The 13838-nt window shown below is 46.0% G+C and overlaps 1 protein-coding gene across 2 annotated transcripts in view; it reads right to left on the minus strand.

Moving 5' to 3' along the window:
- lamc3 (laminin, gamma 3) overlaps positions 1-13838 on the minus strand; it is a 107399-nt gene that overhangs the window by 14381 nt on the left and 79180 nt on the right. Inside the window, exons 23-28 of one of the 2 annotated variants that reach the window (XR_013577742.1) lie at positions 12487-12633; positions 11495-11597; positions 10083-10285; positions 7357-7515; positions 5056-5155; positions 3499-4163 (exon numbers count right to left, since the gene is read on the minus strand). Coding sequence is in view for 1 of the 2 variants with exons in the window: in XM_078550136.1 (XP_078406262.1) it covers positions 3913-4163; positions 5056-5155; positions 7357-7515; positions 10083-10285; positions 11495-11597; positions 12487-12633 (963 nt within the window). In the remaining variant the exon portion in view is untranslated. Of the gene's footprint in view, positions 1-913; positions 4164-5055; positions 5156-7356; positions 7516-10082; positions 10286-11494; positions 11598-12486; positions 12634-13838 lie in introns of those variants that run through there. The other variant, XM_078550136.1, reaches the window with a different exon arrangement.

Genomic DNA, 13838 nt, shown 5'->3' on the forward strand with positions numbered 1-13838 from the left:
GACACACTGTAAAATGGGGTTCACCAAGGTAACTTTCCAGAAAAGCTCTACTTTTCATCCATATTTTATATTTTGTTGATGGTACAAGTCCTTAATTTGGACTGCAATGTGATATAAATCTATAACAGAGATGTTCTGTGGCATCGCTTGCTGTTAGTGGCCAGATTATACCACGTAATGCACATCACTCTACTGCAGAGGTGAAGCCAGAATTTAATGTGATCCAAACAAAAGCAAAATACTGCGGGTGCTGGAAATCTGAAATGAAAACAGTAAATGCTGGGAAGACTCAGCAGGTCAGGCAGCATCTGTGGAGGGAGAAACAGAGTTAATGTTTGAGGTCATTCTGATGAAAAATCGTCGACGTAAAAAGTTAGCTTTAGCCTGAACCGACCTTTTAAAGTCAAAAGGGATAATTGATCCAGTAGGCACATACACAAGTCAGCTGGCATTGGCTGTTCTTTTATCAGATGCTACTCGCCCATTGGTTAGTTTCCCAATCTGTTCAGCAGTGATTGGCTGCTGTTTTTAAGAAGGGGAACTTTGAGTTAATCAGGTGCCAATGTGACAATTTCAAGGGTGATGCCTTGAGACGTGACAAAGATGTGACACATAGAAAATGTTTACATACAGAGATAGGAAGAAAAATCAAATCAGGGCACATACCCTAGACTCCTCTTTGCTGCCCACAAAACCAGTCTAATCAGAGTCAGCCATACATTACACACCGTCATTGATCATATCTTTAGATAGTTGAACAGGCAGTAAAACTTGAGACAATCTAAGAATGGGTTGACAGCTGAAATGCCAGTATCAATGACATGATTAGCAAAGTGTACTGAGACGTATAACAAATCAATCTAGATGACCGGCTATGACACACACAAGCCACACAATGAATGCAATAATAATGTAATCATCAAAATAATCATTTAATAAGTGATTAAATATCTTACAAGCATATCTGTGCTTTCAATCAATTCATATAAATTTGATTTTAGATACGTCATGTTAGAGAGATGGCTGAAGAAATTTCTCGTGCAAGACAGAATGCAACGTGACACAGTACCAGATGTTGTGTGCTGGGATTCCTCATCGCTCCTGGCCAATTCTGCTCTTTTCCAATCAGCAACCAGAACTTCTTAAATTCCAAATTAGACTTTAGTGAAGTTTCAGAGTGAGCTTTCTTATTAAGATCAGAAATTCTATTTGGCGGACTACCATTTCACTTAGAATCTTGCAGCACAGATGGAGGCCATTCCACCCATTGTGCCTGTGCTGGCTCTTAGAAAGATATTCAGTTAGTCGCACTTCCTCCTGCTCTTTCCCCATAACCCTGCAAAGCTTTCCCTGTCAAGTTTATATTCAAGTCTCTTTCCAAAGTTACTGTAGAATCTGCTTCCACCACTTTTACAGACTGCGCATTCGTGATCATAACTCACTGATTAAAATTTTTCCCCTCAGCTCCCCCAATTCTTTTTCCAATCACCTTAAGTCTGTGCCCTCTGCTGGTTACCGACCCCCCCTGCCACTAGAAAGACTTTCTCCTTATTTAGTCTATCAAATCCCCTCAATGTGAGTATATCGTGAATGTAATACGATGGAGTCCACACTATTTTCACACAGGTGTTAAACCTGTTGAGTCTTTTAAAAATATTTGTCTTTGGAATTTGAGATGCTGATAAGATAGTCTCCCCTTGTCCTGAAAAAGCTGTGGGCTTACTTTTTTCGAACTTTCTAAGAGATAATTTGCAGCTGGGTACTTTGTTGGGTTATGTCAGAGGGCAATTAACGTGTATGTGGTTAACTTAGTGTGGAACTGCAGGCCAGATAAGGATGGCCAGTATTCCTGAAGCACGTTAGTGAGCCAATTTTGGTTTTATGATTCTAAAGAAATTCAGAGTTACATTCAACTCAAAACCTTAACTCTGTTTCTCTCTCCATCTGACTTGCTGAGATTTTCCAGCATTTTGTTTTTAATTTCAGGTTTCCAACATCCGCAAAATATTTTGCTTTTATTTGGGGTTTAATGATGCCTTTCCTGCTCTTTCAGGTGGTGTAAAAGATCCCAAGGTCACTATTTGAACAAGAACAGGGGAGCTCTCCCCAATATCCTGGGCCAATATTTATCCTTCAATCAACATCACTAAAAACAGAGTATCTGCTCATTATCATATGCTGTTTGTGGGATCTTGTTGTGTGCAAGTTGGCTGCCATGTTTCCTACAAACAACAGCGACCACACTTTGAAAAGTACCTCATTGGCTGTAAAACACTCTGGGACATCCTGAGGTTGTGAGAGGCTCTATAGAAAAACAAGCTCTTTTGCTGTTTTTAGAATGATTGGAAACTCACAAGCAGTGTGCATTTTGGATTTCCGATATGTGATCGGGGATGGGGGAAGAGGGAAATGCAGGAATGCGGGGAGCCAGTGGGTGGGGTGGGTTGGCAGAGGTAACTTGTGTGTTGCCATTGCAAAATGGCAAAATGATCCTTTTCTCTGGCACAAAAATCGAATTACCTGGAAAAACTCAGCAGGTCTGGCAGCATCGGTGGAGAAGAAAAGAGTCGACGTTTCGGGTCCACACATATACTTAACCATTAATAACAGAGACACATTCTGATGAGCTAAATGGCCTCTTTCTGCACCGTAACTTTTCCAGGGGTCTATGTTTGATCCCTGCTCTTTGTTGATTTTGCAGATGTCAAATGGAGCAAAAGGAAAGGGTTAGAACTGACTTTCGCTCCCCTGGGTTAGCAAAGGGAAAATAGCTCACATCATAACTCCAAACTCCACAATAACACACTTGAATTCTACAGTCATCAATTATTATCTTCTTTCAAAGATGCTAATTTACATAATTTGCCTATGATCAACATTGGTGATTGAGATTTGATTTTCAACCAATAGAATATTTGAGGCAATGCAAAGCAAATGTGATACTTTAAAGACTGATGGAGAGGCCAAGATTTTCTGATGTTGAGAGATTTTGGGATCGCAAAATGTGTCTCTGTTATTAATGGTTAAGTATATCACAGATTTGGCACTGGAGGATGTGGGAGCACGAAGGCTTTAGGCTGAACCTGTTTTTTTAAATTCGGTCTTGGGATGTGGGCATCACTGGCTAGGTCAGCATTTATTGCCCATCCCTAACTGCCCTGGAGAAGGTGATGGCGAGCTACTTTCTGGAACCACCGTAGTCTGTGTGGCAACAAGGTAAACAGAGATGGTAGAACCATGTTAATGTTATTGGACTAGTATTCCAGAGGCTACCGGTCCAGAGACATGAGTTGAAATCCCACCATGACAGCTGGGAGAATTTAAATTTGATTAATAAATCTGGAATAAAACGCTAGTATCAGTAATGGCGACCATGAAACTATCTGATTGTCATTAAAACCCATCTGATTCACTCATGTCCTTTAGGAAAGGAACTCTGCCATCCTTACCCGGTCTAGCCTACATGGCACCCCAGACCCACTGCAATGTGGTTGACACTTTAACTGCCCTCTGAAAGGGCCTAGTAAGTCACTCAGTTATACTAAACCACTACAGGAAAATCAATCTGGGATTACAAGGATGGTCTCTGAACTCCCTTGATTGGTTAGAGAACACAAGAGTCTCCAGTTTGGGGTGTGGGCATGTTAGTCCCAATGGCATCATATCAACCAACAAAATAAGCAGTGCTAAAGTATGAACAGTGGGTAGTTGGTTGATTTATTGGAGGGTCACATCTATCTAATGTACCAAAGCCAGGAGGAGAGGTTAATGGATTAAAATTGGAAGGAACATTAAAGGGGATTAAATGCCCAATCAAATTACTCATTCAAAATTGTGGCAATGGCAAACGTCTTGTGATAATAAAAACTGTCCACAGTAATCACCTCTCCTTTCTCTAACCTCCCTGAGCTTCTACCATCCCACTCTGTTATAGCAGCCCTGGGGCAAATTCTGAACAATGTCCTCCAGGTTGTGTTTCTCTGTCTCAATTTCCTTTATGTCCTTTTCGAATATTTTCATCTTCAGGATCTGCATCTCAGAGGCAGCCTCTAGCTCCCGCACCTTCTGTGCCAGTTTCCGATCAATTGCCCACCTCAGAGCTCCCATCTGAGTCTCTGTTTTATTCAGTGTTGCTTCTGTCACTTGCTCAATCTGAAGGTTCTCTTTTGGGGAAACATGAAAAAAAGAAATGAGGCTTCATATCGTGTTACCGCTGAAATTCCATGTCAGCAATCCTCAGGGTACAGGGGGCTCAGTGACCCTGTGACCTGGGGCTCAGTGACCCACCGACCCGGGGCCCAGCGACCCACCGACCCGGGGCTCAGCGACCCTGTGACCCAGGGCCCAGCGACTCCCTGACCCGGGGCTCAGTGACCCTGTGACCCACCGACCCGGGGCCCAGCGACTCCCTGACCCGGGGCTCAGTGACCCTGTGACCTAGGGCCCAGCGACCCTGCGACCCACCGACCCGAGGCTCAGCGACCCTGTGACCTGCGGCTCAGTGACTCACCGACCTGGGGCCCAGCGACCCTGTGACCTGGGACTTAGTGACTCAACGACCCCGGGGCACACTGACCTGGGGCCCAGCGACTCCCTGACCCCGGGGTTCAGTGACCCCGGGGCACACTGACCTGGGGCCCAGCGACTCCCTGACCCCGGGGTTCAGTGACCCCGGGGCACACCGACCCGGGGCACACCGACCCGGGGCACACCGACCCGGGGCACACCGACCCGGGGCACACCGACCCGGGGCACACCGACCCGGGGCACACCGACCCTGCGACCCATGGACCCGGGGCACACCGACCCTGCGACCCATGGACCCGGGGCACACCGACCCTGCGACCCATGGACCCGGGGCACACCGACCCGGGGCCCAGCGACTCCCTGACCCAGGGCTCAGTGACTCTGCGACTCCCTGACCCAGGGCTCAGTGACTCTGCGACTCCCTGACCCAGGGCTCAGTGACTCTGCGACTCCCTGACCCAGGGCTCAGTGACCCTGTGACCCAGAGCTCTCTCCCAGATAGTCTCCGTCTCCAGTCCACAAACGTACCGATTGTTTTCAGCAACTCTGTCAACTGCTTCAGGTCACCATCGAGTGAGTTTTTCGCTTCCTCTATTTTCTTGTCCATCTCCTCAGTCTCGCGAAGGACCTGTCACAGAGAGGGAAACCATTACAAAGTAAGTGTGTCAGCTTGGCTCAGCTGGTAGCATGCTCTGCCCTCCAAATCCCAATGGGCAGTACTGAGAGACAGTGCCATATGATGAGGGGTGCTGTGCATCAGAGGTAACAGGGCAAGCCTCAGTGCTTCAGGTGGATGTTAAAGATCCCAAAGCACAAGAGCAGTGAGTTCTCACGCTGCACTGCTGTTTCTGCCCTGGCAAGAAGTCATTCCCTGCATGGTAAGATTCCATAAACAGCAGCAAATCTGTATTTTGTGGCACTGCTGGCTCAGGAGGGAGTGTTGGCCAGAACTTGTTAGTGTTCACTTGAACCATTGGTTCAACATCTTATTTGGGGAGGGAACCTGTGACAGTGCAGCACTCCCTCAGCGCTGCCTCAACTTCAGCACTAAAACATAAAAGTGGAATCATTGGTCTGAGCCCTGCTGTGACCTTTCCATGCTGTCAGTCAGCTGCATCTTTTGGGGGTTAATCTAGAATGAGAGCATTGCCTGTCATATCACAACATCACCTGGTACATTTACTTTAAAATGGCAGGGCTGTCAAGGTACTTTTTCCTCCTTCAGCTGTAGCAGATGGAGAAGGTTGTGGGTTCAAGCCCTATTTGAGAGTTGTCCCTGACCGAGTGTTGTAGACTGGCACATTCCAAGGTCCAGGACTACGTGCTGAGGGACGCAATAAAGCTTGGGGCAGCCACCACAAAGGTGCAATAGGGAAAGGTCGCTGTCTAAGACCTTTCTGCCACAGGGCACCGAGGGACTGGGAACTGTTGAGAGCCCCTCGGGCTGTACAGCTCACATTGAATGTATGCATTGAATACTAATTGTATTATAATTGTATTGAAGCAGCTCAGAGTGCAACATGATGTATGTTGATAATTCCAACACCATTGTCTGATTGTCTGTAATGACCATATTGAAATGATTGTAATATTCATTGATTGTATTGATGCACCTCGTGATCCATGTGTAAAAGTTGAATCTGATTGTACTTTTAGTGATGGCGATTTAGAAATGTTTTGCAATGTTCTTCCAGATATTTTATGAATAAAGTATATTTTACAAAAAAAAAAATTTGAGCCCATAATCCAGGCTGACACTCCCAGTGTAGTACTGAGGGAGCATTGCACTGTTGGAGGTGCTGCCTTTTGGATAAGACATTAAACTGAGGCCCCATCTACCCTCTCAGATGAACCTAAAGGATCCCTTGGCACTATTCAAAGAAGAACAGGGGAGTTTTCCCCCAGTCTCCTGGACAATGTTTTTTTCTCAACCAACATCACAAAAACAGATTATCTTTTCATTATTGTATGGCTATTTGTGGGACTTGCTGTGCACAAATTGGCTACTACATTTCCGACATTACAACAGTAACTACACTTTGTACATACTACATGGACTGTAAAGCGCTTTGGGACATCCTGTGGTCATGAAAGGTGGTATAGAAATGCAAGTCTTTCCGTATCTTTCTAGTTCCTCTTCTCCATCCGGTTCTTTTGCCAGTTATCTTAAATTTGTATCTTCTGGTTACTGACCCTCCCACCCATGGAGATAGATTAGTAACTAGAAACTATCAACATCCCTTCACATCGAATGGCCTACTCCTGCTCCTAATCTGTATGTTCATACGTTTGCAAATGGGTCAATGATATTTGGCTAAAATGTCTCCTAAATGTAAAAACGATGCATCCTGTGCACACTCAGGATTTGCCTACTCTGCTCGGGTCCATTCCCAAAGGTGTCATCACATGTGCTCCGGCCTCCAAACACCCCGACCCCACTCTCTTGCTGCCGATCACCTGACATGTCCATCTTTGCGACATTCCACTTTCCCACAGCTAATCGGAAAGCAAATAGGCTTTTCACTACTTCACTGGATGATTCTCGACTGTCAATCAAACAGCATTTTATCCCTAATGGCCTATATTTTTGTAACTGATAAAGAGCTTTAAAAAATTATCTTTGTTAATTATCTTTAACACTCCTATGGGTTTTTTTTTTGCAGTTAATATCCTGGAGATTAATCTTTGATTTCTGAAGACTCTAGAACAACTCTGGAGGGTTGGTAACCTGTGGCAACAGATATAAAACCCTACCTTGACCACTTAGAAAAGTTAACAGCCTGCTAAATGTAGGCCACCTCAATGGGAGAGAATTTTTTCTACCTTTACCTTGGTTGCTGTTTCTACGTCCTCCTGGACTATCGCCTTCAAGGCTGCAGCCTGGTCCTCCTGGGCGTTGAGTTGTTCCTGCATGGCCTGCAGATATGAATGGAGTGAGTCGGACTGCGTGGCCTGATCCTGGGCTTGTCTCCTGATCTTCTGGGCCTCCTGGAAGGTAGAAGGAACCCAGAAGTTGCCTCTTGCCGAGAAAGTGTCCGCAGGTTTCTGGAAGGTTCTACAAACTGGAAACTTACTTTTTCCTCCAGAGTTGAGAGAGTTAACCATCACAGGATGACTCCCCTGTCTGAGGGGGTGTGAACTATGGAACAGGTTTACCAGGAACAGGGCCCAGGGGGAAAAATCTCAGGCCCATGTAGTTTTCCGATGCACACACTCCCCACAGGGGGAGCCTCCACCTCTGCAGCACTATACTTGCACAAATGGACACAAGGGTCTGAATTTCTTGGCTTTCCCTTTCTCACCGCTGCTGAATTTCCAGCAGATCCTGGGTGGGAGCTGTTAGCCGCCTCTGGGACCAATGGCACACTGGGGCCCATCCAAAGAACCCCAGTAAACAGCATTAGGGGGGATAAGCCCACAGCTTCCGGCAATGCTGAACGAGCTAGAGGAGATGAATGGCCTACTGCTGGCACCAAGTTTACTGCCAGGACACAAATCATCCAAGGTTGCACTTCCTGCCATAGGTATCTCACCAAAACCCTCCCCGGGGCTGACCGACTCTGCCGCCCGCCCATTGCTTGGGAACAGGGAGGGGCCCTGGAGAATTCTATTCCACCAGCCAGATCCATTGCAATCGCTTGCAGAGCAATGGATTGCACTGGTTGGATACACAAAGTCACAGTTGACCCCACAGGGTACTGCCCTGTGGCAGGAAGAATTTCTGACCTGGAGTTGTACTCCAATCTAATTAATCAATGATAAAATACAGCCATTCAGCCCATCATGTCCATGCTGGCTCTTTGAAAGAGCTATCCAATTAGTCCCACTCACCTGCTCTTTTCCCTATAGCCCTGTAATATTTTTCCCCTTCAAGCATTTATTATTTTCCCTTTCAAAAGTTACTATAGAATCTGCTTCCGCCCTCTCAAGCAGCTCATTCCAGATCATAAAAACTCGCCGCATCAAAATATTTCCCCATATCTTCTCCTCGGGTTCTTTTGCCAATTAACTTCTGTCCGTGCCCTCTGGTTCCCCACCCTCCTGCCAGCAGAAACAGTTTCTCCTTATTTTCTTTATCAAAGGATGAGACCAGAAATATGTGGGTGTGTATATATGTGTTACACAAGCTGGGTCTCTTTTCTCTGGAAAAAGAGAAGGCTGAGAGGTGATCTAATAGAGGACTTTAAAATTACGAAAGGTTTTGATGGAGTGGAGAGAGAGAGAATGTTTCCTTTCGTGGGGAAGAGCAGAACCAAGGGTCATCAATAAAAGATAGTTACCAAGAAATCCAATCGGGAATTTGGGAGGAACCTCTTTACCCAGAGAGTGGTGAGAATGTGGATCTCGCTACTTTCGGTGTTAATGGGATATTAATTGTATTATCAAGGTGAAGGATACATAGGTAAAGGGCACCGATTGATTAAGTGCCTTGAGCACATATAAGGGGCTGTTACCCATTTTATCAGTTCATCGATTTATGGTTTTTCTCAAGAGTGTATGAGAAAGTCTGTTCTCACCCAGGTGTCCCTGCAGAGGGAGCGCGTGGTGTCCACCCGGTACGCTAGAGACCTTCTGTAATCGGTGGGCACCGGGGTGGGGCTGGGGTGCATGGTCACTCCCAGAAATGAGATTTTGGTTTGATTTTGAGAGTTTCCTTTGACGTTTTATTCTAATCACAGTGCCCCATCAGGGGTTGTTTACATCCTCTGATTTATTATTTTTTTTAAACTTATTGATTTTTGTTATACTCAAAAGAGTATAAGACTTGCCCCTTTTAAGGGGCTGTTAATCCTTTTATCAGTTTATTTTATTGATTTATGTTTTCTTCAAAAGAGCTTTTAAAGACTTTCTGTGCCCAGGTGTCCCTGGAAAGGGAGCGTGCAGTGTCCACTGGTGAGCTTGAGACCTTCCACAACTGGTGGGTACCTGAGGGGCTGCAGTGCACCATCACCCCCCCATTGAAATTTAACTTATGTTTCTGTTGAAAGGTTTTTTTTTAAAAAAACAGTAGCCCTTTAAAAAGGTGGCTCATTAGTTAATTTTTTTTCATTTGGCACTCGAAATAGTGTAAATAAAGATTTTTGAGACACTGGGTGTTAGTAGGCCGGAGGCAGACATGTGCAATGCTGCATTCTGTAATTAAACCAACTATCAGGAAAAGAATTTGTGCCTAGTTTTATACTTCATCTGGCTTGGGAATGAATTATCAACAGGGAGTGGTTGAGGTGAACAGTATCGATGCAGTTAAGGCGAAACAAGACAAGCCTATGAGGGAGAAGGGAATTGAGGGTTCCGATGGTAGATTTAGATGAGAAAAGATGGGAGGAGACTCAAGTGGAGCATAAATACTGGCACGGACTGGTTGGGCCGAATGGCCTGTTTCTTGTTGCACATCCATTGTATGTTTATAATACATGAACACTGACAGATCCGCTTCTCCCTCTCTGTTCCTTGCTATTCTAACACAGGTGTCTAGCCAACTATCCGAAAGACAAAGTGACTCTGGTTGAAATGGGTTAAGCGCACAGGAAGGTCAAATAGCATTCCCCTTTGACCTTTGCACTGTCTCTGGTGAGGTGCGAGGCCCGGGCAGCTGTGGCGCTGCTGACGGTGGAACTCGATCCAGCAACTCGCAACATCCGGCCAGCCTGCGCTGTCTTCCTTTTCGCCTCCACCAGCACCCGCTCTCTGATCGTCCCCATCTTCCGGAAAGTTCCTTTGCTTCTCATCTTCCTCGCTGAAAACAGTCTCTTATTGTCTGAAAAAACAATAATGGAAGCAAACACCAGTAGTCGAGTTAAATTATGAGGACAGGTTGAAAAGACGAGACTTGGATTCCATCAAGTATTGAGTGACCTAAACAAGGTGTTTAAGAGGATGATAGAATTCGATAGGGTAGATAGAGAGAAACTATTTCCTCTGATGGGGGGAGTCCAGAACAAGGGGGCAGAACCTTCCGATTAAAATTAGAACTAGGCTGCTCAGGGCTGATGTCAGGAAGCACTTCTTCACACAAAGCATAGTGGAAAATCTGGAACTCTCACTCCCAAAAAGCTTTCAAGGGATCAATTAAAAATTTCAAAGCTGACATTGATAGCTCTTTTGTCCAGTAAGGAGATTAAGGGTTTACAGAACCAAGACCAGGGAGGAGGAGGCAAGATGCAGGTCAGCCGTCATCTAGTTGAATGGTGGAACAGGATCGAGGGGCTGAATGGCCTCCTCCAGCTTCTCTGTAACCAGTCAGAGAGGAGACAAGTCACAACAAAGGGGTGTGGGGTAACATTAAGGCATTGAGCTCACACACACACACACTTGTCCCGCGATAGGTTAAAAACCAAGACAAAATAAGTTACTCAGAATGTTGGCTGTCGCCATTTTTGTTTTTTGGAGAAACCACCTTGAGTGGAGTCTGTGCCAGGGAGGGGTTAAAGGGCAATGGGGTTTTGGGGTGTGGGGGAGGGGGAGTAGTTGGGCACTCTCTAACACAGCTTAAGCTGAAGCCAAATGACAATGCCGGAATAAACGCAGCATTCCATCACCCTAGGGCCACCAGCCTAATCCCAGCCTCTGCTCAGTTTTCCCATTTAACCCTGTGGTACTGAGCCCCACAAACAGAACATAAAGGGCCCAGGTTTAACCATGGCCTATTCCTCACAGTGCCATCACATGAGTGCCTGTCTTCAACTACAACCACACCCCCCGCCACACTCCTGCCATTGGCCACCCGACATGCCCATCACCGCGGTGCCCCACCCTTACATTCACACCAATGGCTGCCTCACATGCCAATCCTAACAATGCCCCACCTCCAACATTCTCACCCCGACATGCCATTCCCATGGTGCCACCCCCCGCATGTCCATTCCCCCCAACAGTGCCTTGCCTTCCAATTGGAAAGTGAATTGACTCTCTGATCTGATTGGACAATTTCTCAAATGGGGCAGGGAGCAGCAACACCAGACTATACCTTCCAAGGTTTTCAACAAGGACATTCCCTCTTCCTTTATGCGTTTGGCTTGTTGGATTGATGCACTCGCTGTGGCCTGGGCAGATTTAACACGACTCAGGAGCTAAAAGAGGAGAAAGAACAGAAGATAAGAAATAGGAGCAGGAGTAAGCCATTCAGCCCATTGAGCGTGCTCCACCATTCAATGACATCATGGCTGACCTGACTGTGGTCTTAACTCCACTCTCCTGCCTGCTCCCCACCTATAATCCTTGATTCCCTCGTCAATCAAAAATCTGCCTAACTCAGCCTCGAATATATTGAATAACCCAGCCTCCACTGCTCTCTGGGATAGAGAATTCTACAGACTAACGACCCTCAGAGAGAAGAAATTCTTCCTCATCTCCATCTTAAGTGTGAAACCCCTTATTCTGAAACTGTGCCCCCTAGTTCTAGTCTCCCCTACAAGGGGAAACATCCTCTCAGCACCCACCCTGTCAAGCCCCCTCAGAATCTTTTATGTTTCAATAAGAGCACCCCTCATTCTCCTAAACTCCAATGAGCACAGGCCCAACCTGCTCATAAGGCAACCCTTTCGTAACAAGAATGTGAGGCTACAATACAATAAGACCAACTGCAGAAAAAATACTCTTCGCAGGAAAGGATGAATCCACTACCTCAGAGGAGATAATGAAGCTGCATTGACTGCTCCAATTGTTGATGTGGGCCTCAATGACTCCAGGATAAGAAAGGAAGAGAGAGAGGAACAAAGAAAAAGAGAAAGAGGAAAAGGAAAGTAAAGATAAAGAAAGAGTTGCATTTCAATAATGGCTTTTACAGCCTCAGAATGTCCCAAACGTTTACAGCCAATGAAGTGCAGTTACAGTTACAATGTAGGGCAACGGTGGGATTTCCTGTCCGTCACCGAGTATTAATCCAGCGGTATATTGCAAGGAGGGGGATACGGCCTCTGCTCTGGGCCTCATCATACACCTTCTCACACACCTCCTCACCTCCTCATATAACTCCTTGGTTTCCATTCCCATGTTCACGGCCTTTACCCGAGGCTCCAACTCCAGAAGAAGTTTCTCGATTTCCTCTTCTTTGCTCTGAAGAGCACTCTCCAAATCCTCAAGCTCTGCGGTGAAATTGTCCCAGCCCTTTTGGAGAGTCCAAGAGATGACAATCAATCAGAGGAGGGCTAGACTCGGTGGGCCGAAGGGCCTCTTCTGCACTGTGTGATTCTGTGATTCAATTGGCTGATTTCGAGTCCAGCGACACTAAAAGCAGGGTCTTGGGCCAACAAATGGACAGGTCACCACAGCAACAATAACTTGCATTTACATAGCACCTTTAACATAATAAAACGTCCCAAGACGCTTCACAGGAGCCTAAGTTAGGAAAGATTTGACACTTAGTCCACACAAGGATACATTAGGACAGGCGACCAAAATCTTACTCAAAGAACAAGATAAGCACATAAGAAATATTAACAGGATTAGGCCATTTAGCCCCTCAAGCCTGCCCCGCCATTCAATAAGATCATGGCTGATCTGCCCCAGGCTTCAACTCCTCTTTCGTGCCAGCTCCTCAAAACCTTCAACTCCCCGATATTTCAAAAATCTATCTACCTCCTCTTTAAATACTTTCGGTGATTCAGCCTCCACAACTCTCTGCGGTAGAGAATTCCAGACATTCACTGCCCTCAGAGAAGAAATTCCTTCGCATTTCAGTTTTAAATGAGTGCACCCTTATTCTGTAACCATATCCCATAGTTCGAGATTCCCCCACTAATGGAAACATTTTCTCAATATCTACCCTGTCAAGCCTCCTCAGAATCTTGTAAGTTTCAATAAGATCACCTCTCATTCTTCTAAACTCCAATGAATAAAGGCCCAACCTGTTTAGCTGTTCTTGATAAGTCAATCCCTTCATCCCAGGAATCAGCCTAGTGAATCTCTTTTGAACTGCCTCCAATGCCAGTGTATCCTTTCTTAAATACGGGGACCAAAGATGTAGATTTAAGAGGAGGAAAGTGAGGTAGAGAGACTGAGGGATGTAGGGAGGGAATTCCAGAGCTTAGGGCCCAGGCAGCTGAAGGCACAGCCGCCAATGGTGGGGCGATGGAAAGCAGGGATGGTCAAGAGGCTGGAATTGGAGGAGCGCAGAGATCTTGGGAGGGTTGAGGAGATTACAGACATAGGAAGGAGGGCAGCCAATGAGAAATTTGAAAACAGGGATGAGAATTTTTGAATCAAGATGTTGTTAGACCAGGAGCCAACGTAGGTCAGCGAGCACAGAGATGATAGGGGAACGGGACTTGGTGTGAGTTAGGATACAGGCAGCAGAGTTTTGGATGACCTCA

This window comes from Cetorhinus maximus, chromosome 10 (genome assembly GCF_964194155.1).
Source record: "Cetorhinus maximus chromosome 10, sCetMax3.hap1.1, whole genome shotgun sequence".
NCBI lineage: Eukaryota > Metazoa > Chordata > Chondrichthyes > Lamniformes > Cetorhinidae > Cetorhinus > Cetorhinus maximus.